Here is a 26,107-nt window from a genome sequence, read left to right on the forward strand (position 1 = left end):
GCAATATTTTGAGTTTTATATATCAAGTCTTAAAGATGGTGTGATGTTGTTGATTTTTCTTGTGCAAAGGTTCTTCCTCATTTTGCTGAGAGATTTTCCCCTTGAGGAAGCCCCCCTCTCATTGTAACAGAAGATTCAGTTTCTGCAAGAGCTTGTGATTTTCAAGAGGTTTCCTTGATATGAAGTTTGTTACATATGTTTCATAATCAGCTTTCACCCACAGGAAGTATCTCACCAGTTAATCTGCTGATTTCTGTGCATAGTTGCCATGACCAAATCTCTTCAAAAACTAGCATTGTGTTGTCCAGAGCACTTGTCTTGTAACTGCATGTGTTATGGGGTGTGTATCGAAGTGCAGAATCAACAATATGGTTTATCCCCCTCACAAATAGTGGATACAGTGGTACCTCTGGTTACGAACTTAATTAGTTCTAGAGTTCCGTTCTTAACCTGAAACCGTTCTTAACCTAAAGTACCACTTTAGCCAATGGGGCCTACCGCTGCCACCGTGCTGCTGCCGCATGATTTCTGTTCTCATCCTGAGATAAAGTTCCTAATCCGAGGTACTACTTCCAGGTTAGTGGAGTCTGAAACCCGAAGTGTTTGTAATCCGAGGTGCTTGTAAACTAAGTTACCACTGTATTACAGTCTGAAATCTCTTGCTGGGTCTTTTATCTGGATAATGACACTTGTGGTTTTTTGTGTTATGATAGTGGCCCAGCCACTTGAAATTCTGCTGCTCCCTGCACTGATGTTACTTAGATATAAGCTAAAGTCAGATTTTTCCATAGACTTTTGGAGATAGTGGTTAACACTCAGCAGCCCTGGGTTTGATATACTTACAGCATCATTCTAATCCAAGGCCTGTTGGACTTAGCAAATTTGGAATAGGTGGACTTTAGACTACACCAGCATAGCTCAATGTGGCTCTGCTCCTGGTTCAGCCAGAGGAGCACTGCACTGTAAGATCTAACAAATCTTGCCATATAGGATGTTAGCGATATGCGGGGTAGCCTGAAAACAGCTTGCTCCAGTGAGTGTTAGGGAGTCCTTCATCCACAAACAGGGAGAAGATCCCAGAACAGTTGTATATAAGTGGGAGAGGAACTCCGAGCATGCACAGCTTCAGCTGAAAGTGCCAATAAAAGGAGAACTAGACGACTGACCAAACTGCTGCTTCAGGACTGCCGATAGACTGTGTCTGCCTCCATCATTGCTTAAAAGAAAGAAGGACTGAAACTTAAGTATGCCATTAGAGTTATTGCTATAATGATTGTAAATAGTGCTACCATGAAGTGTTTATGACCAGTCAAGAAATAATTCATTTGACTGAGTGTTATGGTGTCTGTGTTTCTTCTCAAAGTATAGCTTCAATTGTTGACTACTGCTTCCCAGAAACTCTGCTAAATGGATGGAAGCTGCTAACAAGTTGCCTACACATGAGTATACCCATGCAGCGAAAATGTGATTGACTGTGACCATCAATAGTGAGTTGGTGTGTGCTCTTCAGAAAGAACTGGAGTCAGATGCAAAGTACAATAAAATTGAAAGATTTATTTAAATTGCAGCTGAGAAATGATTAAGATAAAACACTGTGGTATAAGAATGAAAAGAATACATAAATGAAATGCAAGTGAACAATTGAGAAATGAAAAAGAACAACAGAGAAATAAAAAAGAACACTATAAGATACATGTAATTATTATAATTATTTCATTATGCATTAAATTAGTATACCACCCTATACCTTTAGATATCAAGGCAGCCACTGCAGTCAGCGTGAGCAAGGGACTGTGGTCATGTCCCACTGCTGTCTAGCTTGGAGTTGCGTGCTTTGTCCAGTATACTTCTGTACTTTCTGAAAGGCTGAAATGCCAATCAACATTATGGCGTTGGGAGGTGGTGGGGAGAGTAGCTTTAGCCCAACCCATCGAAAAATATAGGGGTGAAGAAGGCTATGGTCAAGCAGACCTTCTGTCCAAGGCCCATCGCCACAGTCTTGCTCTATCCAAAGCAAATGTTACAATACAAAACTCCTAGTTTAAATTTCCTATGTTGGACATGAGATAGAAAGGCATTAAAAGAAGTCTTTCACACCAAAGACTACCCTCTGTACATTATTGTGCTTATGATAATAAAGAATTGGCCAGTCGTGCCTTAAGGCGTTAAGTTGCTATCATAACCGAGTTTTCAGTTTTGGATGCTGATTCTTCCTCATCCTTGAAAATCCTCTGGAGTGCAGCTTTCATGGAGACCCTGGACTGGCCCTTTTTCTGTCTCCTCCCAACTAGGAAATAGATCAGTGGGTTGACACTACTATTCAGAGAGGCACACACAAAACCAACTTCCATTAGAATCATATTCTTCTCATTAAAATAGATGGCGGAGTAAATGGCATTTAGTGGGAAAGCAAAGATGAGGAAGAAAAGAAGTGCAAGCAAAATGGTGGTGAGCAGCTTCCCGTGTTGCTTCTGCTTTGATTTGCAGCAGACTTTGAGGGCCAGTATCAGAGTGGAGGTGACCATCAGAGCAGTGCAAATGAGGGCATTTACAATAAGCTGGTACACTAGGTTAGAGTCTGGAAAGCTCTGAGTCAGTAGGAGAGCAAGGTGAATGCCTGAGAGCAGGAAAGAGAGGGTCCATATCAGGGCACAAATAATGGTGGATAAACGTGCCGGTCGGTGGCATCGATGCCAAAGTGGGAAGAGGACAGCCACAGACCTGTCAATGCTGATGGCGGTCAGTAGAAACTGGCCCGCAGAATACGTGAAGAAAAATAGTTCAAATAATACTTTTCTAATCATAACAGCAACATGGGATTTCTCATAGAAAGTTACAACAGGCAAAAGAATAGTCAGGAGAACTGTAAGGACACCAAAGTCAGCGATGGAGAGGTTCAGGATGTAGGTGGTGAAAGGATTCCTCTTAATGTGGAAGCCCAGAAGCCGGATGACCATTCCATTCCCCAGGAATCCAAACATACAGATGATGATAATTATGCTGTTGGCAATGCTTTGGATTACGTATTTATCACGTATTTCCTCAAAATATAATTCCCTGAAAGAGATAAAAGGATCTCAGTACCTGATATGATGTCTAGGTTCACCTTCATTAACTCTAAAGTCAGCATGACCCAATCATTGATCAATCGAAGCAGCAAAGAGATAATACCACTTTCTTCTTGTCTAGATCAATACCTGTGTTGCTATGGCAGTACACATTTTCCTGGAATCTTCAAAGTAAACTGTTTGGTAGCTTTTCCATTTTTACAACTATTGAGTAAATATTGACACAAAGTAGGTGAAATGTTGAGGTTCAATAGCAAATTAGGAAATAGCTAACACTATTCTAGACTGCATCAACGGAAGTATAGTGTCCAGACTGAGGGAAGTAATAGTACCACTCTATTCTGTCTTGGTCAGACCACACCTAGAATACTGTGTCCAATTTTGGGCACCCCAATTTATGAAGGATTTTGACAGGCTGGAACATGTGCAGCGGAGGGCAACCAAGATGATCAGGGATCGGGAAATCAAGCCTTATGAAGAGAAGTTGATGGTATGTTTAGCCTGGAAAAGAGGAGACTGAGAGGAGATATGATAGCCATCTTCAAATATCTTAAGGGCTGTGACATGGAAGAGAGTAGGACTCAAACCAATGGCTTCAAATTGAAGGAGATTCTGACTAAACATTAAAAAAAAGCTTTCTGACAGAGCTGTTCGACAGTGGAACAGACTCCCTAAGGGGATTATGGACTCCCCTTCATTGGAGGCTTTTAGGCAGAGGTTGGATGGCCATCTGTCATGGATGCTTTAGCTGAGATTCCTGCATTGCCGGGGGTTGGACTAGATGACCCTTGGGACCCTTCCAACTCTAAAATTCTATGTTTCTATGATTATGAGTTTGGAAATTATTCTCAGAAAAGGGGAAGTATTTTTCCCTGTGGTATCCCCTCCATTTTTAGTAACAATGGCCCCAAACATTTTCTTTAATCCAGGAAATTTTAAATAAAGTGAAGGGGTATTTATTCCCCTCCACTTTTTGTGACAAAGGGCTAAACCTTTTTCTTTAACCCAGGATTGTTGGATCAAGCTGAGATTGTTGCTATGATGGTTTTGCTAATCGCAGAACTGGAGATGGGGGATAGATTTGAATTTCTTTGCATTTTAATTAGAAAATATCTAATTTGAACTTTCTGAACCAATATGCAAAACAACAGCACATTTTTTCTTTGAAATTCACACTTATCTGCATTTTGTGATGCAGTTCTCCAGCCAAGAAATTCCTACAAAAATGCATGTATTATGGGGAAACTGCACACAATTCAAAATATTCAAAACTGCACACAATTCAAAACTGCACACAAAATATATTAATATATTTCTTTTAACAAATGTAACTTTCTTCTAAGTTACATTAAATATTTTTAAAATACATGAGGAAACCATTTTTTTTAATATAAAATCAAAATTCTGCAGAACTGGAAACATGAGAAATTGAGAGAATCCAAAATGGAAATCTCTGGCTATTGTTATGAAAACTCTATAAGATATTGTTCCGCATTAATCACTTATGCTTTGTCACACCTACATTCTCTTATGTAGGTGTGACACACCTACACACCTGCTTTGTCACATCTACATTCACTGTATCCATAAACTTCACTTTAAGTGAAGTGAATGGATACAGTGCTTATACTAAACATGAAATTATTTTTAAAATGCACTTACCCCATGGCAGGGATAACGATAGGACGACTTCCTGATGTCTAAATAAAATCACAATTACAACCCAGTTACAGAGAATACTTTAGGTTTAAGAAAATAGCTGTTAATAACAACTGACCAAATGAGAAAAGAGGTGAAGGGGAGGGGGGATAGTGCAAAAACAATGTAGTTTAATTAAAAAAAAACTTTGCAATTTCACAAATCAAATATCATTTTTCAACAAAAAACATTGCTGCACATTGTATAACAACATGGTGTATGTATGATGCATTTAAGATGAACTTCCCAGATTGGAGAACCAACAAATGAATTGGAATAGGTACCAATGTCAGGCAGAAACAACCAACTGCATAAATATAAGACGGATAACACCTGACTTGCCAGTAGTACATGTGAAAAGGATCTAGGGGTCTTAGTAGACCAGGTTTCCTCAACCTCAGCCCGCCATATGTTTTTGGCATACAACTCCCATGAACCCTAGCTAACAGGTCCAGTGATCAGGGATGATGGGAACTGTAGTCTCAAAACATCTGGAGGGTTGATGTTGAGGAAGCCTCTAGTAGACCAAAAGATTCACGAGTCAACCGTGTGATGTAGCAGCAAAAAAAGCTATTCTAGACTACAGAACTATAGTGTCCCAAACAAGGGAAGTAACAGAACCGCAATATTTTACCTTGGTCTGATCAAACATGGAGTCCTGTGTCCAGTTCTGGGCACCTGAAGACTGAGAGGAGAGAGGGAGAGAGGAGAACAGATAACCCTAAGGGTCCTTTCCAACTCTAAAATTCTTTTATTCTATGTATCTAGAAATATATATTTCTATTACACATTATCTTTGCATGCTTACCCCCTTAGCCTCATTTGGTTAATGGTTATGACAAGGTTGTTTGTTTGTTTTTACAATGTTTGGTAGTGGAAATAGCTGAAATGAACAGCCAGCCTATCTGTTTTCTCTTTTACAAGCTGCTATACATCTTAAATTCAATCTCAAGCCTAACTCATGAAAGCATGCAGAGAGAAATAGCCACAGTATCAGCAAACAGGCACCTAAATCAGCATCATGCAAAAGCAAATGGGGAAGCAATTAAAAGGGAGCTTTTGTTTAAGAGTGCTTACCTTGTAATCATCCATCATGGGATAGTCAATAAAATGTACTGGTCCCCCAAGAAACACAAGCTGGAGTTATAGCCGGAGTAGCCACTGATTAGCTAGTCAGCAACAAAAGTAAGCAGAAATCAAAAGAGGAAACCGAAGCACCACATGATTTTGAACTAGATCTAGATAACAAACTTCATAGGAAGTAGGCGTTAGAAAAGGAAGAAAAGAGCAGACACAGAATTCAAACCAATGGAATTGGTAGGTAGATTGTTTTAGTGGCTCATTTGATTAGATAATTCAAATTGAGTAAGCCTATATTTTTATTCACAAATGAATTTGAGGGATGCACAAGATGGTGCATAGTAAACAGTATGAATGGCCATTTGAAACAGATCAATTGTTTATTACTGTTGTTGTTGTTGTTGTTGTTATTATTATTATTATTATTATTATTATTATTATTATTATATTTATTCAATTTATATACCACCTTCCATCGATGAGTGGTAATTGTAACCCTGGTCTCTTATGCGCTACTCCATTTGATATTCTGCCACACTTTCTGGAAACAAAATCTACAAGTAAATAAGTTGGGGTGAGAGATGATATTTTTCCAGAGGGCAGAAACTTTAATGGGGACCTAGTTAAACATTTTGTGTGGCACATTTCAGACTAACGAATTAAGGCCCCAGTCCTATCTGGGAGACATGCCCATGAAATTTAGTAAGTCTTACTTCTGAGTAGTATGGTTATACTGACATTAAGCTACACTAGAAATTGCACAATAGTGACCCCTCCTAAACCAAGGTTAGATATTGGTCAGTTTACTACTACTACTGTTTATAATAATAATAATTTGTTGGCTCCCAACAAAATATTTAAAACACAATCAAACATCAAACATTAAAAACTTCCATATACACAGCTGTATTCTGATGTCTTCTAAAAGTTGTGTAGTTCTCTATCTCCTTGACATCTATTGAGAAGGCCCTCTGCCTGGTTCCCTGTTACTTCACTTCCCACAGTGAGGGAACTGCCAGAAGGCCCTCAGAGCTGGATTTCAGTATCTGGGCTGAGCTATGGGGATAGAGATGCTCCTTCAGGTATATAGGTCAGAGGCCACTTCGAGCTTTAAAGGTCAGCATCAAAACTTTGAATTGTGCTCGGAAATATACAGTGGTACCTTGGGTTACATACGCTTCAGGTTACATATGCTTCAGGTTACAGACTCCGCTAACCCAGAAATAGTACCTCGGGTTAAGAACTTTGCTTCAGGATGAGAAGAGAAATTGTGCAGAGGCAGCGCAGCGGCAGCAGGAGGCCCCATTAGCTAAAGTGGTCTTCAGGTTAAGAACAGATTCAGGTTAAGAACAGACCTCCAGAACGAATTAAGTTCTTAACCCGAGGTACCACTGTACTTGGAGCCAATGTCGATCCTTTAGGACTGGTGTTATATGGTTCATGCAAAGCATCTAAGCAATATTTTGAGTTTTATATATCAAGTCTTAAAGATGGTGTGATGTTGTTGATTTTTCTTGTGCAAAGGTTCTTCCTCATTTTGCTGAGAGATTTTCCCTTGAGGAAGCCCCCCTCTCATTTTAACAGAAGATTCAGTTTCTGCAAGAGCTTGTGATTTTCAAGAGGTTTCCTTGATATGAAGTTTGTTACATATGTTTCATAATCAGCTTTCACCCACAGGAAGTATCTCACCAGTTAATCTGCTGATTTCTGTGCATAGTTGCCATGACCAAATCTCTTCAAAAACTAGCATTGTGTTGTCCAGAGCATTTGTCTTGTAACTGCATGTATTTTGGGGTGTGTATCAGAGTGCAAAATCAACAATATGGTTTATCCCCCTCACAAATAGTAGATACAGTGGTACCTCTGGTTACGAACTTAATTAGTTCTAGAGTTCCATTCTTAACCTGAAACCGTTCTTAACCTGAAGTACCACTTTAGCTAATGGGGCCTACCGCTGCCACCGTGCTGCTGCCGCACAATTTCTGTTCTCATCCTGAGATAAAGTTCTTAACCCGAGGTACTACTTCCAGGTTAGTGGAGTCTGTAACCCGAAGTGCTTGTAACCCGAGGTGCTTGTAAACTAAGTTACCACTGTATTACAGTCTGAAATCTCTTGCTGGGTCTTTTATCTGGATAATGACACTTGTGGTTTTTTGTGTTATGATAGTGGCCCAGCCACTTGAAATTCTGCTGCTCCCTGCACTGATGTTACTTAGATATAAGCTAAAAACAGATTTTTCCATAGACCTTTGGAGATAGTGGTTAACATTCAGCAGCCCTGGGTTTGATATACTTACAGCATCATTCTAATCCAAGGCCTGTTGGAATTAGCAAATTTGGAATAGGTGGACTTTAGGCTACACCAGCATAGCTCAACCTGGCTCTGCTCCTGGTTCAGCCAGAGGTCCACAGCACTGTAAGATCTGACAAATCTTGCCATATAGGCTGTTAGTGATAGGCAGGGTGGCCTGAAAACAGCTTGCTCCAGTGAGTGTTAGGGAGTCCTTCATCCACAAACAGGGAGAAGATTCCAGAACAGTTGTATATAAGTGGGAGAGACACTCTGAGCTTCAGTTGGAAGTGCCAATAATAGGAGAACTAGACGACTGACCAAACTGCTGCTTCATGACTGCTGATAGACTGTGTCTGCTTCCATCATTGCTTAAAAGAAGGACTGAAGCTTAAGTATGCCATTACAGCTATTGCTATAACGATTGTAAATAGTGCTACCGTGAAGTGTTTATGACCAGTCAAGAAATAATTCACTTGACTGAGTATTACAGTGTCTGTGTTTCTTCTCGAAGTGTAGTTTCAGTTGCTGACTACTGCTTCCCAGAAACTCTGCTAAATGGATGGAAGCTGCTAACAAGTTGCCTACACATGAGTATACCCATGCAGGGAAAATGTGATTGACTGTGACCTTCAATAGTGAGTTGTTGTGTGCTGTTCAGAAAGAACTGGAGTCAGATGCAAAGTACAATAAAATTGAAAGATTTATTTAAATTGCAGCTGAGAAATGATTAAGATAAAACACTGTGGTATAAGAATGAAAAGAATACATAAATGAAATGCAAGTGAGCAATTGAGAAATGAAAAAGAACAACAGAGAAACCAAAAAGAACACTATAAGATACATGCAATTATTATAATTATTTCATTATGCATTAAATTAGTATATCACCTTATACCTTTAGATATCAAGGCGGTCCACAGCCACTGCAGTCAGCGTGAGCAAGGGACTGTGGTCATGTCCCACTGCTGTCTAGCTTGGAGTTGCGTGCTTTGTCCAGTATACTTCTGTACTTTCTGAAAGGCTGAAATGCCAATCAACATTATGGCGTTGGGAGGTGGTGGGGAGAGTAGCTTTAGCCCAACCCATCGAAAAATATAGGGGTGAAGAAGGCTATGGTCAAGCAGACCTTCTGTCCAAGGCCCATCGCCACAGTCTTGCTCTAGCCAAAGCAAATGTTACAATACAAAACTCCTAGTTTAAATTTCCTATGTTGGACATGAGATAGAAAGGCATTAAAAGAAGTCTTTCACACCAAAGACTACCCTCTGTACATTATTGTGCTTATGATAATAAAGAATTGGCCAGTCGTGCCTTAAGGCGTTAAGTTGCTATCATAACCGAGTTTTCAGTTTTGGATGCTGATTCTTCCTCCTCCTTGAAAATCCTCTGGAGTGCAGCTTTCATGGAGACCCTGGACTGGCCCTTTTTCTGTCTCCTCCCAACTAGGAAATAGATCAGAGGGTTGACACTACTATTCAGAGAGGCACACACAAAACCAACTTCCATTAGAATCATATTCTTCTCATTAAAATAGATGGCAGTGTAAATGGCATTTAGTGGGAAAGCAAAGATGAGGAAGAAAAGAAGTGCAAGCAAAATGGTGGTGAGCAGCTTCCCGCGTTGCTTCTGCTCTGATTTGCAACAGACTTTGAGGGCCAGTATCAGAGTGGAGGTGACCATCAGAGGAGTGCAAATGAGGGCATTTACAATAAGCTGGTACACTAGGTTAGAGTTTGGAAAGCTCTGAGTCAGTAGGAGAGTAAGGTGAACGCCTGAGAGCACGAAAGAGAGGGTCCATATCAGGGCACAAATAATGGTGGATAAACGTGCCGGTCGGTGGCATCGATGCCAAAGTGGGAAGAGGACAGCCACAGACCGGTCGATGCTGATGGTGGTCAGTAGAAACTGGCCCGCAGAATACGTGAAGAAAAATAGTTCATATAATGCTTTTCTAAACGAAACAGCAACATGAGATTTCTCATAGAAAGTTACAACAGGCAAAAGAATAGTCAGGAGAGCTGCAAGGACACCAAAGTCAGCGATGGAGAGATTCAGGATGTAGGTGGTGAAAGGATTCCTCTTAATGTGGAAGCCCAGAAGCCGGATGACCATTCCATTCCCCAGAAAGCCAAACATGCAGATGATGATAAAGGCACTGTTGGCAATGCTTTGGGATAACTTCAGTGAAACAGTTGAGCCATCTGAATCTCCAGAAGTCTGATTTGGCTCTTCATACTCCATCCTGGAAGAGATAACAGGAAATCTTTTTTGGATATACACTAACTATAGCATTAACTATCATCAAAAGTTAATATTATCCAATTGCAAAGAGATTATTTGATTTTCCTCTTGTCTAGTTCAACACCTGTGTAGCTAAGGCGCTGCACAGTTTTCGTGAGTCTTCAAAATAAGCTGGTTGGTAGCTTTTCAAGGATTCCTCTCAATGTGGAAGCCCAGAAGCCGGATGACCATTCCATTCCTCAGGAAGCCAAACATACAAATGATGATAATTATGCTGTCAGCAATGCTTTGGGTTATATCTTTATCACCTATTTCCTCAATATATCTTTTCCTGGAAGAGATAAAAAGATCTCAGTACCTGATATGATATCTAGGTTCACCTTCATCAACTCTAAAGTCAACATAGCCCAGTCAGTGATCAATCTAATCAGCAAAGAGATAATACCACTTTCTTCTTGTCTAGAGCAATACCTGTGTAGCTATGGCAGTACAGTGTTACCTCGGGTTAAGTACTTAATTCGTTCTGGAGGTCCGTTCTTAACCTGAAGCACCACTTTAGCTAATGGGGCCTCCCGCTGCCGCTGCGCCGCTGGAGCACGATTTCTGTTCTTATTCTGGAGCAAAGTTCTTAACCTGAAGCACTATTTCTGAGTTAGCGGAGTCTGTAACCTGAAGCGTATGTAACCTGAAGCGTATGTAACCCGAGGTACCACTGTACACATTTTCCTGGAACTTTCAAATAAACTGTTTGGTAGCTTTTCCATTTTTACAACTATTGAGTAAATATTGACACAAAGTAGATGAAATGTTGAGGTTCAATAGCAAATTAGGAAATAGCTAACACTATTCTAGGCTGCATCAATGGAAGTACAGTGGCCAGACTGAGGGAAGTAATAGTACCACTCTATTCTGTCTTGGTCGGACCACACCTGGAATACTGTGTCCAATTCTGGGCACCCCAATTTAAGAAGGATTTTGACAGGCTGGAACATGTGCAGAGGAGGGCAACCAAGATGATCAGGGATCGGGAAATCAAGCCTTATGAGGAGTAGTTGAAGGTATGTTTAGCCTGGAAAAGAGGAGACTGAGAGGAGATATGATAGCCATCTTCAAATATCTTAAGGGCTGTGACATGGAAGAGAGTAGGACTCAATGGCTTCAAATTGAAGGAGATTCTGACTAAACATTAAAAAAAAAACACCTTTCTGACAGAGCTGTTCGACAGTGGAACAGACTCCCTCAGGAGATTATGGACTCCCCTTCATTGGAGGCTTTTCGGCAGAGGTTGGATGGCCATCTGTCATGGATGCTTTAGCTGAGATTCCTGCATTGCAGGGGGTTTGGACTAGATGACCCTTGGGACCCTTCCAACTCTAAAATTCTATGATTCTATGATTATGAGTTAGGAAATGATTCTCAGAAAAGGGGAAGTACTTTTCCCTGTGGTTTCCCCCTCCATTTTTAGTAACAATGGCCCCAAACATTTTCTTTAATCCAGGAAATTTTAAACAAAGGGAAGGGGAGCGTGTCTATCAGTGGTATTTATTTCCCTCCACTTTTTGTGACAAAGGGCTAAACCTTTTTCTTTAACCCAGGATTGTTGGATCAAGCTGAGATTGTTGCTATGATGGTTTTGCTAATCGCAGAACTGGAGATGGGGGATAGATTTGAATTTCTTTGCATTTTAATTAGAAACTATCTAATTTGAAATTCCTGAACCAATATGCAAAACATCAGCACATTTTTTTCTTTGAAATTCACACTTATTTGCATTTTGTGATGCAGTTCTCCAGCCAAGAAATTCCTACAAAATGCATGTATTATGGGAAAACTGCACACAATTCAAAATATTCAAAACTGCACACAATTCAAAATATTCAAAACTGCACACAATTCAAAACTGCACACAAAATATATTAATATATTTCTTTTAACAAATGTAACTTTCTTCTAAGTTACATTAAAATATTTTTAAAATACATGAGGAAACCATTTTTTTAAATGTAAAATCAAAATTCTGCAGAACTGGAAACATGAGAAATTGAGAGAATCCAAAATGGAAATCTCTGGCTATTGTTATGAAAACTCTATAAGATATTGTTCCACATTAATCACTTAAGCTATGTCACACCTACATTCTCTTATGTACGTAGGTGTGACACACCTACAAAAGATGATTTGTCACATCTACATTCACTGTATACATAAACTTCACTTTAAGTGAAGTGAATGGATACAGTGCTTATACTGAACATGAAATTATTTTAAAAATGCACTTACCCCAGGTAAAATACCCCTTTTTCATACTGAATGCTAGAAAAATTTTCTGATATCTAAATAAAATCACAATTACAACCCAGTTACAGAGAATACTTTAGGTTTAAGAGAATAGATGTTAATAACAACTGACCAAATGAGAAAAGAGGTGAAGGGGAGGGGGATAATGCAAAAACAATGCAGTTTAATTAAAAAAAAAAACTTTGCAATTTCACAAATCAAATATCATTTTTCAACAAATAACATTGCTGAACATTGTATAACAGCATGGTGTATGTATGATGCATTTAAGATGAACTTCACAGATTGGAGAACCAACAAATGAATTGGAATAGGTACCAATGTCAGGCAGAAACAACCAACTGCATAAATATAAGATGGAGAACACCTGACTTGCCAGTAGTACATGTGAAAAGGATCTAGGGGTCTTAGTAGATCAGGTTTCCTCAACCTCAGCCCGCCATATGTTTTTGGCATACAACTCCCATGATCCCTAGCTAACAGGTCCAGTGATCAGGGATGATGGGAACTGTAGTCTCAAAACATCTGGAGGGTTGATGTTGAGGAAGCCTGTAGTAGACCAAAAGATTCACGAGTCAACCGTGTGATGTAGCAGCAAAAAAAGCTATTCTAGACTACAGAACTATAGTGTCCCAAACAAGGGAAGTAATAGAACCGCAATATCTTACCTTGGGCAGATCAAACATGGAGTCCTGTGTCCAGTTCTGGGCACCTGAAGACTGAGAGGAGAGAGAGAGGAGAACAGATTACCCTCAGGGTCCTTTCCAACTCTAAAACTCTTTGATTCAATGTATCTAAAAATACATATTTCTATTACACATTAGCTTTGCATGCTTACCCCCTTTACCTCATTTGGTTAATGGTTATGACAAGGTTGTTTGTTTGTTTTTACAATGTTTGGTAGTGGAAATAGCTGAAATGAACAGCCAGCCTATCTGTTTTCTCTTTTACAAGCTGCTATACATCTTAAATTCAATCTCAAGCCTAACTCATGAAAGCATGCAGAGAGAAATTGCCACAGTATCAGCAAACAGGCACCTAAATCAGCATCATGTAAAAGCAAATGGGGTAGCAATTGAAAGGGAGCTTTTGTTTAAGAGTGCTTACCTCGTAATCATCCATCATGGGATAGTCAATAAAATGTACTGGTCCCCTAAGAAACACAAGCTAGAGTTATAGCCGGAATAGCCACTGATTAGCTAGTCAGCAACAAAAGTAAGCAGAAATCAAAAGAGGAAACCGAAGCACCACATGATTTTGAACTAGATCTAGATAACAAACTTCATAGGAAGTAGGCGTTAGAAAACGAAGAAAAGAGCAGACACAGAATTCAAACCAATGGAATTGGTAGGTAGATTGTTTTAGTGCCTAATTTGATTAGATAATTCAAATTGAGTAAGCCTATATTTTTATTCACAAATGAATTTGAGGGGTGTACAAGATGGTGCATAGTAAACAGTATGAATGGCCATTTGAAACAGATCAATTTATTATTATTAATATTGTTGTTGTTGTTGTTATTTATTCTTCTTCTGATTATTATTATTATTTATTCAATTTATATACCACCTTCCATCGATGAGTGGTAATTGTAACCCTGGTCTCTTATGCACTGCTCCATTTGATATTCTGCCACACTTTCTGGAAACAAAATGTACAAGTAAATAAGTTGGGGTGAGAGATGATATTTTTCCAGAGGGCTGAAACTTTAATGGGGACCTAGTTAAACATTCTGTGTGGCACCTTTCAGACTAACGAATTCAGGCCCCAGTCCTATCTGGGAGACATGCCCATGAAATTTAGTAAGTCTTACTTCTGAGTAGTATGGTTATACTGACATTAAGCTACACTAGAAATTGCACAATACGGACCCCTCCTAAACCAAGGTTAGATATTGGTCAGTTTACTACTACTACTATTAATAATAATAATAATAATAATAATAATAATAATAATTTGTTGGCTCCCAACAAAATATTTGAAACACAATCAAACATCAAACATTAAAAACTTCCATATACACAGCTGTATTCTGATGTCTTCTAAAAGTTGTGTAGTTCTCTATCTCCTTGACATCTACTGAGAAGGCCCTCTGCCTGGTTCCCTGTTACTTCACTTCCCACAGTGAGGGAACTGCCAGAAGGCCCTCAGAGCTGGATTTCAGTATCTGGGCTGAGCTATGGGGATACAGATTCTCCTTCAGGTATATAGGTCAGAGGCCACTTCGCGCTTTAAAGGTCAGCACCAAAACTTTGAATTGTGCTCGGAAATATACAGTGGTACCTTGGGTTACATACTCTTCAGGTTACATATGCTTCAGGTTACAGACTCCGCTAACCCAGAAATATTACCTTGGGTTAAGAAATTTGCTTCAGGATGAGAAGAGAAATTGTGCAGCGGCAGCGCGGCGGCAGCAGGAGGCCCCATTAGCTAAAGTGGTCTTCAGGTTAAGAACAGTTTCAGGTTAAGAACAGACCTCCAGAACGAATTAAGTTCTTAACCCGAGGTACCACTGTACTTGGAGCCAATGTTGATCCTTTAGGACTGGTGTTATATGGTTCATGCAAAACATCTAAGCAATATTCTGAGTTTTATATATCAAGTCTTAAAGATGGTGTGATGTTGTTGATTTTTCTTGTGCAAAGGTTCTTCCTCATTTTGCTGAGAGATTTTCCCTTGAGGAAGCCCCCCTCTCATTTTAACAGAAGATTCAGTTTCTGCAAGAGCTTGTGTTTTTCAAGAAGTTTCCTTGATATGAAGATTGTTACATATGTTTCATAATCAGCTTTCACCCACAGGAAGTATCTCACCAGTTAATCTGCTGATTTCTGTGCATAGTTGCCATGACCAAATCTCTTCAAAAACTAGCATTGTGTTGTCCAGAGCATTTGTCTTGTAACTCCATGTGTTTTGGGGTGTGTATCGGAGTGCAGAATCAACAATATGGTTTATCCCCCTCACAAATAGTAGATACAGTGGTACCTCTGGTAACAAACTTAATTCGTTCCAGAGCTCCGTTCTTAACCTGAAACTGTTCTTAACCTGAAGTACCACTTTAGCTAATGGGGCCTACCGCTGCCACCGTGCTGCTGACGCACGATTTCTGTTCTCATCCTGAGGTAAAGTTCTTAACCCGAGGTACTTCTTCCAGGTTAGTGGAGTCTGAAACCCGAAGTGTTTGTCTGAAATCCGAGGTTCTTGTAAACTAAGTTACCACTGTATTACAGTCTGAAATCTCTTGCTGGGTCTTTTATCTGGATAATGACACTTGTGGTTTTTTGTGTTATGATAGTGGCCCAGCCACTTGAAATTCTGTTGCTCCCTGCACTGATGTTACTTAGATATAAGCTAAAAAGAGATTTTTCCATAGACTTTTGGAGATAGTGGTTAACACTCAGCAGCCCTGGGTTTGATATACTTACAGCATCATTCTAATCCAAGGCCTGCTGAAATTAGCAAATTTGAATAGAATAGAATAGAATCATAGAGTTGGAAGAGACCATAAGGGCCATCGAGTCCAACCCCCTGCCAAGCAGGAAACACCATCAGAGCACTCCTGACATATGGTTGTCAAGCCTCTGCTTAAAGACCTCCAAAGAAGGAGACTCCACCACACTCCTTGGCAGCAAATTCCACTGTCGGACAGCTCTTACTGTCAGGAAGTTCTTCCTAATGTTTAGGTGGAATCTTCTTTCTTGTAGTTTGTATCCATTGCTCCGTGTCCGCTTCTCTGGAGCAGCAGAAAACAACCTTTCTCCCTCCTCTATGTGACATCCTTTTATATATTTGAACATGGCTATCATATCACCCCTTAACCTCCTCTTCTCCAGGCTAAACATGCCCAGCTCCCTTAGCCGATCCTCATAAGGCATTGTTTCCAGGCCTTTGACCATTTTGGTTGCCCTCCTCTGTACACGTTCTAGTTTGTCAGTGTCCTTCTAGAACTGTGGTGCCCAGAACTGGACACAGTACTCCAGGTGAGGTCTGACCAGAGCAGAATACAGTGGCACTATAACTTCCCTTGATCTAGATGCTATACTCCTATTGATGCAGCCCAGAATTGCATTGGCTTTTTTAGCTGCCGCGTCACACTGTTGGCTCATGTTAAGTTTGTGGTCAACCAAGACTCCTAGATCCTTTTCACATGTACTGCTCTCAAGCCAGGTGGCACCCATCTTGTATTTGTGCCTCTCATTTTTTTGCCCAAGTGCAATACTTTACATTTCTCCCTGTTAAAATTCATCTTGTTTGTTTTGGCCCAGTTCTCTAATCTGTCAAGGTCGTTTTGAAGTGTGATCCTGTCTTCTGGGGTGTTAGCCACCCCTCCCAGTTTGGTGTCATCTGCAAATTTGATCAGGATGCCCTTGAGTCCATCATCCAAGTCGTTGATAAAGATGTTGAATAAGACCGGGCCCAATACAGAACCCTGTGGCACCCCACTAGTCACTCTTCTCCAGGATGAAGAGGAACCATTGATGAGCACCCTTTGGGTCCGGTCAGTCAGCCAGTTACAAATCCACTGAGTGGTAGCATAGTCAAGCCCGCATTTTACCAGCTTCTTTACAAGAATATCATGGGGCACCTTGTCAAATGCCTTGCTGAAATCAATTTGGAATAGGTGGACTTTAGGCTACACCAACATAGCTCAACCTCTCTGCTCCTGGTTCAGCCAGAGGAGCACTGCACTGTAAGATCTGACAAATCTTGCCATATAGGCTGTTAGCGATATGCGGGGTAGCCTGAAAACAGCTTGCTCCAGTGAGTGTTAGGGTGTCATTCATCCACAAACAGGGAGAAGATCCCAGAACAGTCGTATATAAGTGGGAGAGGCACTCTGAGCATGCAAAGCTTCAGCTGGAAGTGCCAATAAAAGAGAGAATTAGACGACTGACCGAACTGCTGTTTCATGACTGCCGATAGACTGTGTCTGCCTCCATCATTGCTTAAAAGAAAGAAGGTCTGAAACTTTAGTATGCCATTACAGCTATTGCTATAATGATTGTAAATAGTGCTACTGTGAAGTGTTTATGACCAGTCAAGAAATAATTCACTTGACTGAGTGTTATGGTGTCTGTGTTTCTTCTCAAAGTGTAGCTTCAATTGTTGACTACTGCTTCCCAGAAACTCTGCTAACTGGATGGAAGCTGCTAACAAGTTGCCTACACATGAGTATACCCATGCAGGGAAAATGTGATTGACTGTGACCTTCAATAGTGAGTTGTTGTGTGCTGTTTAGTAAGGACTTGAGTCAGATGCAAAGTACAATAAAATTGAAAGATTTATTTAAATTGCAGCTGATTAAGATAAAACTCTGTGATATAAGAATAAAAAAATACATAAATGAAATGCAAGTGAGCAATGGAGAAATGAAAAAGAACAACAGAGTAACAAAAAAGAACACTATAAGATACATGTAATTGTTATAATTATTTCATTATGCATTAAATTAGTATATCACCCTATACCTTTAGATATCAAGGTCAGTATGAGCAAGGGACTGTGGTCATGTCCCACTGCTGTCTAGCTTGGAGTTGCGTGCTTTGTCCAGTATACTTCTGTACTTTCTGAAAGCCTGAAATGCCAATCAACATTATGGCATTGGGAGGTGGTGGGGAGAGTAGCTTTACTCCAACCCATCGAAAAATATAGGGGTGAAGAAGGCTATGCTCAAGCAGACCTTCTGTCCAAGGCCCATCGCCACAGTCTTGCTCTATCCAAAGCAAATGTTACAATACAAAACTCCTAGTTTAAATTTCCTATGTTGGACATGAGATAGAAAGGCATTAAAAGAAGTCTTTCACACCAAAGACTACCCTCTGTACATTATTGTGCTTATGATAATAAAGAATTGGCCAGTCGTGCCTTAAGGCGTTAAGTTGCTATCATAACCGAGTTTTCAGTTTTGGATGCTGATTCTTCTTCATCCTTGAAAATCCTCTGGAGTGCAGCTTTCATGGAGACCCTGGACTGGTCCTTCTTCTGTCTCCTCCCAACTAGGAAATAGATCAGTGGGTTGACACTACTATTCAGAGAGGCACACACAAAACCAACTTCCAATAGAATCATATTCTTCTCATTAAAAGAGATGGCAGTGTAAATGGCATTTAGTGGGAAAGCAAAGATGAGGAAGAAAAGAAGTGCAAGCAAAATGGTGGTGAGCAGCTTCCCGCGTTGCTTCTGCTCTGATTTGCAGCAGACTTTGAGGGCCAGTATCAGAGTGGAGGTGACCATCAGAGGAGCGCAAATGAGGGCATTTACAATAAGCTGGTACACTAGGTTAAAGTTTGGAAAGCTCTGAGTCAGTAGGAGAGCAAGGTGAACGCCTGAGAGCAGGAAAGAGAGGGTCCATATGAGGGCACAAATAATGGTGGATAAACGTGCCGGTCGGTGGCATCGATGCCAAAGTGGGAAGAGGACAGCCACAGACCGGTCGATGCTGATGGCGGTCAGGAGAAACTGGCCCGCAGAATACGTGAAGAAAAATAGTTCAAATAATACTTTTCTAATCAAAACAGCAACATGGGATTTCTCATAGAAAGTTACAACAGGCAAAATAATAGTCAGGAGAGCTGCAAGGACACCAAAGTCAGCGATGGAGAGATTCAGGATGTAGGTGGTGAAAGGATTCCTCTTAATGTGGAAACCCAGAAGCCAGATGACCATTCCATTCCCCAAGAAGCCAAACATACAAATGATGATAATTATGCTGTTGGCAATGCTTTGGATTACATTTCTATCATGTATTTCCTCAAAATATAATTCCCTGAAAGAGATAAAAGGATCTCAGTACCTGATATGATGTCTAGGTTCACCTTCATTAACTCTAAAGTCAGCATGACCCAATCAGTGATCAATCGAAGCAGCAAAGAGATAACACCACTTTCTTCTTGTCTAGATCAATACCTGTGTAGCTATGCCAGCACACATTTCCCCTGAATCTTCAAAGTAAACGGTTTGGTAGCTTTTCCATTTTTACAACTATTGAGTAAATATTGACACAAAGTAGGTGAAATGTTGAGGTTCAATAGCAAATTAGGAAATAGCTAACACTATTCTAGATTGCATCAACGGAAGTATAGTGTCCAGACTGAGGGAAGTAATAGTACCACTCTATTCTGTCTTGGTCAGACCACACCTAGAATACTGTGTCCAATTTTGGGCACCCCAAATTATGAAGGATTTTGACAGGCTAGAACATGTGCAGCGGAGGCCAACCAAGATGATCAAGGGTCGGGAAACCAAGCCTTATGAGGAGTAGTTGAAGATATGTTTAGCCTGGAAAAGAGGAGACTGAGAGGAGATATGATAGCCATCTTCAAATATCTTAAGGGCTGTGACATGGAAGAGAGTAGGACTCAAACCAATGGCTTCAAGTTGAAGGAGATTCTGACTAAACATTAAAAAAACAACTTTCGGACAGAGCTGTTCGACAGTGGAACAGACTCCCTCAGGAGATTATGGACTCCCCTTCATTGGAGGCTTTTAGGCGGAGGTTGGATGGCCATCTGTCATGGATGCTTTAGCTGAGATTCCTGCATTGCCGGGGGGTTGGACTAGATGACCCTTGGGGCCCTTCCAACTCTAAAATTCTATTGTTATATGATTATGAGTTAGGAAATGATTCTCAGAAAAGAGGCAGTACTTCCCTGTGGTCTTTCCCTCCATTTTTAGTAACAACGGCCCCCAAAACTTTCTTTAACCCAGGAAATTTTAAATAAAGGGAAGGGGAGTGAGTCTATCAGTGGTATTTATTCCCCTCCACTTTTTGTGACAAAGGGCTAAACCTTTTTCTTTAACCCAGGATTGTTGGATCAAGCTGAGATTGTTGCTATGATGGTTTTGCTAATCGCAGAACTGGAGATGGGGGATAGATTTGAATTTCTTTGCATTTTAATTAGAAACTATCTAATTTGAACTTCCTGAACTAATATGCAAAACAACAGCACATTTTTTCTTTGAAATTCACACTTATTTGCATTTTGTGATGCAGCTCTCCAGCCAAGAAATTCCTACAAAAATGCATGTATTATGGGAAAACTGCACACAATTCAAAATATTCAAAACTGCACACAATTCAAAACTGCACACAAAATATATTAATATATTTCTTTTAACAAATGTAACTTTCTTCTAAGTTACATTAAAATATTTTTAAAATACATGAGGAAACCATTTTTTTTAATATAAAATCAAAATTCTGCAGAACTGGAAACATGAGAAATTGAGAGAATCCAAAATGGAAATCTCTGGCTATTGTTATGAAAACTCTATAAGATATTGTTCCACATTAATCACTTATGCTATGTCACACCTACAGTCTCAGGTTTACAGTGAAGTGAATGGATACAGTGCTTATACTAAACATGAAATCATTTTTAAAATGCACTTACCCCATGCCAAGGCCGGAAAAATTTTCTGGTATCTAAATAAAATCACAAATACAACCCAGTTACAAGGGTACTTTGGGTTTAAGAGAATAGATGTTAATAACAACTGACCAAATGAGCAAACACGTCAAGGGGAGGGAGGATAATGCAAAAACAATGTAGTTTAATTTTAAAAAAATACTTTGCAATTTCACAAATCAAATATCATTTTTCAACAAATAACATTGCTGAACATTGTATAACAGCATGGTGTATGTATGATGCATTTAAGATGAACTTCACAGATTGGAGAACCAACAAATGAATTGGAATAGGTACCAATGTCAGGCAGAAACAACCAACTGCATAAATATAAGACTGATAACACCTGACTTGCCAGTAGTACATGCGAAAAGGATCTAGGGGTCTTAGTAGACCAGGTTTCCTCAACCTCAGCCCTCCAGAAGTTTTTGGCCTACAACTCCCATGATCCCTATCTAACAGGACCAGTGGTCAGGGATGATGGGAACTGTAGTTTCAAAACATCTGGAGGGTTGATGTTGAGGAAGCCTGTAGTAGACCAAAAGATTCACAAGTCAACCGTGTGATGTAGCAGCAAAAAAAGCTATTCTAGACTACAGAACTATAGTGTCCCAAACAGGGGAAGTAACAGAACCGCAATATCTTACCTTGGGCAGACCACACCTGGAGTACTGTGTCCAGTTCTGGGCACCTGAATACTAAGAGGAGAGAGAGAGTGATGAGAACAGATAACCCTCAGGGTCCTTTCCAACTCTAAAACTCTTTGATTCTATGTATCTAGAAATATATATTTCTATTACACATTAGCTTTGCATGCTTACCCCCTTAACCTCATTTGGTTAATGGTTATGACAAGGTTGTTTGTTTGTTTTTACAATGTTTGGTAGTGGAAATAGCTGAAATGAACAGCCAGTCTATCTGATTTCTCTTTTACAAGCTGCTATACATCTTAAATTCAATCTCAAGCCTAACTCATGAAAGCATGCAGAGAGAAATTGCCACAGTATCAGCAAACAGGCACCTAAATCAGCATCATGTAAAAGCAAATGGGGAAGCAATTAAAAAGGAGCTTTTGTTTAAGGGTGCTTACCTCGTAATATGTTAAGTTGTGGGTGAACATATCAGATGACACAGCGATTCTTCAAACAGCTCTTGTTTATTCACAAGCCAGAACAGAACTGAAGGGTTCAGCCAGCCTGCTTATATAGAGCTGCAGTACCACGTAACTATAACAACTTTCTGTAACTATCTAATCACTGAACGTCACTTTCGATCCCTTATTTGCATATGCGGACCTGAACTATCTACAGTATCCCCCTCCTGGCCCAGGGTGAGAACTTCAGTACATAACATAATCATTCATCATGGGATAGTCCATAAAATGTACTGGTCCCCCAAGAAACACAAGCTAGAGTTATAGCTGGAACAGCCGCTGATGAGCTAGTCAGCAACAAAAGTAAGCAGAAATCAAAAGAGGAAACTGAAGCACCAGAAGATTTTGAACTAGATCTGGATAACAAATTTCATAGGAAGTAGGCATTAGAGAAGGAAGAAAAGAGCAGAGACAGTATTCAAACCCATGGAAATGGTAGGTAGATTGTTTTAGTGGCTAATTTGATTAGATAATTCAAATTGAGTAAGCCTATCTTTTTATTCACAAATGAATTTGAGGGATTTATTGTTGTTGTTGTTGTTGTTGTTGTTGTTATTGATTCAATTTATATACCACCTTCCATCGATGAGTGGTAATTGTAACCCTGGTCTCTTATGCGCTGCTCCATTTGATATTCTGCCACACTTTCTGGAAACAAAATGTACAAGTAAATAAGTTGGTGTGAGAGATGATATTTTCCCAGAGGGCTGAAACTTTAATGGGGACCTAGTTAAACATTCTGTGTGGTACCTTTCAGACTAACAAATTCAGGCCCCAGTCCTGTCTGGGAGACATGCACATGAAATTTAGTAGGTCTTACTTCTGAGTAGTATGGTTATACTGACATTAAGCTACACTAGAAATTGCACAACAGGGACCCCTCCTAAACCAAGGTTAGATATTGGTCAGTTTACTACTACTACTGCTTATAATAATAATAAAAATTTGTTGGCTCCCAACAAAATATTTGAAACACAATCAAACATCAAACATTAAAAACTTTCCTATACACAGCTGTACTATGATGTCTTCTAAATGTTGTGTAGTTCTCTATCTCCTTGACATCTGATGGGGGGGGCATTCCACAGGGTGGGCCGCACTATTGAGAAGGCCCTCTGCCTGGTTCCCTGTAACTTGGCTTCTCGCAGTGAGGGAACCACCAGAAGGCCCTCAGAGCTGGATTTCAGTGTTTGGGCTGAGCTATGGGGATGGAGACGCTCCTTCAGGTATACAGGTCAGATGCCATTTCAGGTTTTAAAGGTCAGCACCAAAACTTTGAATTGTGCTTGGAGATATACTGGAAGCCAATGTCAATCCTTTAGGACTGGTGTTATATGGTTCTGGAGGTCACTCCCAGTCACCAGTCTATATGCTTCATTCTGGATTGGTTGTAGTTTCTGAGTCATCTTCAAAGGTAGCCCCACATAGGGGGCATCGCAATAGCCCAAGTGGGAGATAACCAAATCATGCACCACTCTGGCAAGACAGTCTGTGGGCAGGTAGGGTCTCAGCCAGATAGGGCTGGTAGACAGTTGCCTGGACACAGAATTGACCTGCATCTTCATGAACAGGAGGATGAGCAGGGGGTCCCCCATACCCAGTGCTATTTTTCTAGAAAAAGAGGTGCTGGAACACACCATGAACACCTCCCTCATTCTCTTAGAATGGCAATGACGACCATATGAGAGGATCATGTCCTGATGTTGTTTTTTCCTTAGGCAAAGGTATTTCCACAGGTGAAACATTTTCCTGACAAGTTTCCTGACCCCTCCTTTACTGAAAATAATAATAATAATAATAATAATAATAATAATAATAATAATATGGGTGGCTATTACTATATTTAGTTTCTGCAAGAGTTTGTGTTTTTCAACAATTTTCCTTGATATGACATTTGTTGCACATGCTTCATTATCAGCTTTCAACCACAGGAAATATCTCCCCAATTACTATGCTCCTTTCTGCTCACGTAGTTGCTGTGATCAAATCTCTTCATTTTGCTGTGAAGGGCATTTTTTTGTATCTGCATGCATTTTGGGTGTGCGTATCAGAGCACAGAATCAACAATATGGTTTATCCCCTCACCTACAAATAGCAGATACTACAATCTGAAATATCTGTCAGGATCTTTAAATTGGATAATGACGCTTATCTTTTGTGATGGTGGCAGCCCAGCTTTGTAACTTCCTGCCACTTGAAATTCTGCTGGTGTTTGCCACTCAGCAGCCATAGGTTTGATATACTTACAGCACAATTCCAATCAGAGGTCTGTTGGAATTAAGAAGTTTGGAATAGGTGGACTCCAAACCTCCAGATATCCCCACAGTGGTTTCATGTAGATGTTAAACAATGTGGGGGATAGGCTTGAGCCTCATGGAACCCCACATTGTATGGGTCTGAAAAGCATTTCCCAAGCAACACCCTCTGGGAATGACCATCCAAGTAGGACTGGAACCACCGCAAAGAGGTACCACCCACTCCTAGTTCGGACAGTCACTTAAGAAAGATAACATGGTCAATGCTATCAAAAGCCACTGAGAGCTCAGTAAGAATTAACTGGGACATGTTTCCCTTGTCTCTCTCTCTCTCTCAACAGCGGTCATCGAACAGGGCAACCAAAGTAGTTTCTGTGCCAAAACTGGGCCTAAACCTAAACCCCGATTGAAATGGATCCAGAAAATCAGTTTCTTCCCAAAGTGCCTGGATCTGGTCTGTGACCACTCATTCCAGAACGTTGCTCAGAAAAGGGAGATTAGCAACTGGCTGGTAGTCAGTTAGGTTTTCCAAATTCAGGGAAGGTTTCTTAAGGAGTGGTTTTACCACTGCCTCCTTCAAACAGGCAGGGACCACCCCCTCTTGTAAAGAGGCCCAGCCATCTGTTCCCTCCCTGCTGGTTTTTATCAGCCAAGAGGGGCAGGGGTCTAGAGTACAAGTGGTCACCCTGACCAATCCAAACACCTTGTCCACATACTTGAACTTTACCAACTGAAACTCATTCAACACAATAGGACTAGACTATGCTCTGGGCACCCCATGAAATTCATTTGCTATAGCAGCAGAGTCAAAGTCTTGGTAGAGGCAAGTTATTTTATCTCCAAAATGCTTTGCAAACAAGTCACCCTCTTCCTTCCCAGTCAAGAAAACAAGGTCCAGAGTGTGGCCTGCCATCTGCGTTGCGCCACTGACATGTTGGGACAGCCCCATGATTGTCATGGAGGCCATGAAGTCCTGAGCTGCCCCAGAGCCAGCTGACTTGGCATGGATGTTGAAGTCTCCCAGAACCAGCAGTCTGGAAATCCTCAATGCCACCTCTGAAACCAATTCTGCCAGCTCAAGCAGGGAGACTGCTGGGTAGCGAGGCGGTCGGTAAACCAGCAGTAGCCCTAATCTGTCCCGATTGTCCAACGCCAGGAACACACACTCTGTATGATAAAGACATACAAACTCTGAAATATAAGAATGTAGTAATGAAATAAAACTGAGCAATAAAGAAATGCATTCCCTAGGCTGGCACATTGTGGAAGCTGTTGATGCGTATTTCTGCTCTTGCCACATTGCAAAAAAGAAAATGTTGGTTTTGCTTCTTGTGTTACCTCCCTTATCTTATATCAGCAGATTTCATATCAGTGTATTATTCAAGGCAACTGCTGTCCTCTTCTTAGAATGCAATAAGGGGATACCAAGAACTGCTGTAATAGAGAAGTGCTTCAGTTTCTTCGGAAAGTGTTTTTGGTTTGTCATCAACTGGGCCAATATTTGCTCCTCAGCACCCATTTTTTGTTTCACGGAAATAAGTCACTTTGACCAAGATGGTGCTTTCCTGGCTTCATCAGAGGTTACATAGAGGATACTGGGGAATGGGCGCTGG

At 40.4% G+C, this 26,107-nt stretch overlaps 3 protein-coding genes across 5 annotated transcripts in view; all 3 read right to left on the reverse strand.

Moving 5' to 3' along the window:
- The window catches only part of LOC310682170 (mas-related G-protein coupled receptor member H-like), a 381,144-nt gene that overhangs the window by 346,223 nt on the left and 8,814 nt on the right, over positions 1-26,107 (reverse strand). The gene's annotated exons all lie outside the window — the stretch shown is intronic.
- On the reverse strand, positions 1,601-13,898 carry LOC310682177 (mas-related G-protein coupled receptor member H-like). Of its 2 annotated transcripts, none has more exons than XM_083450661.1 (4): positions 13,786-13,898; positions 13,347-13,397; positions 12,661-12,713; positions 1,601-3,057 (listed from the first exon to the last, which is right to left on the reverse strand). In XM_083450661.1, exons 1-4 carry the CDS (start codon positions 13,801-13,803, stop codon positions 2,166-2,168), a joined length of 1,014 nt encoding a protein of 337 aa, XP_083306787.1. In that variant the 5' UTR covers positions 13,804-13,898; the 3' UTR covers positions 1,601-2,165. The 2 variants fall into 2 exon arrangements, with proteins under 2 accessions (XP_083306787.1, XP_083306786.1); XM_083450660.1 differs by lacking the exon at positions 1,601-3,057 and adding an exon at positions 8,822-10,381.
- LOC310682058 (mas-related G-protein coupled receptor member H-like) lies at positions 18,164-21,073 on the reverse strand (the record flags this gene model as incomplete). Its single annotated transcript, XM_083450303.1, has 2 exons — positions 18,164-19,441; positions 21,069-21,073. 2 exons carry the CDS (start codon positions 21,071-21,073, stop codon positions 18,550-18,552), a joined length of 897 nt encoding a protein of 298 aa, XP_083306429.1. The 3' UTR covers positions 18,164-18,549.

Source organism: Podarcis tiliguerta, assembly GCF_965153285.1.
Source record: "Podarcis tiliguerta genome assembly, chromosome: 7".
NCBI lineage: Eukaryota > Metazoa > Chordata > Lepidosauria > Squamata > Lacertidae > Podarcis > Podarcis tiliguerta.

What these genes read in the sequence shown, in the direction of transcription:
- LOC310682177 (XM_083450660.1), bottom strand. An exon ending in CCATGTTTGATCTGCCCAAG is followed by an intron (nt 12,714 to 13,346) that starts GTAAGATATTGC and finishes GATTTTATTTAG; the next exon opens with ATATCAGAAAATTTTTCTAG. An exon ending in AAAGGGGTATTTTACCTGGG is followed by an intron (nt 10,382 to 12,660) that starts GTAAGTGCATTT and finishes TATCTCTTCCAG; the next exon opens with GATGGAGTATGAAGAGCCAA.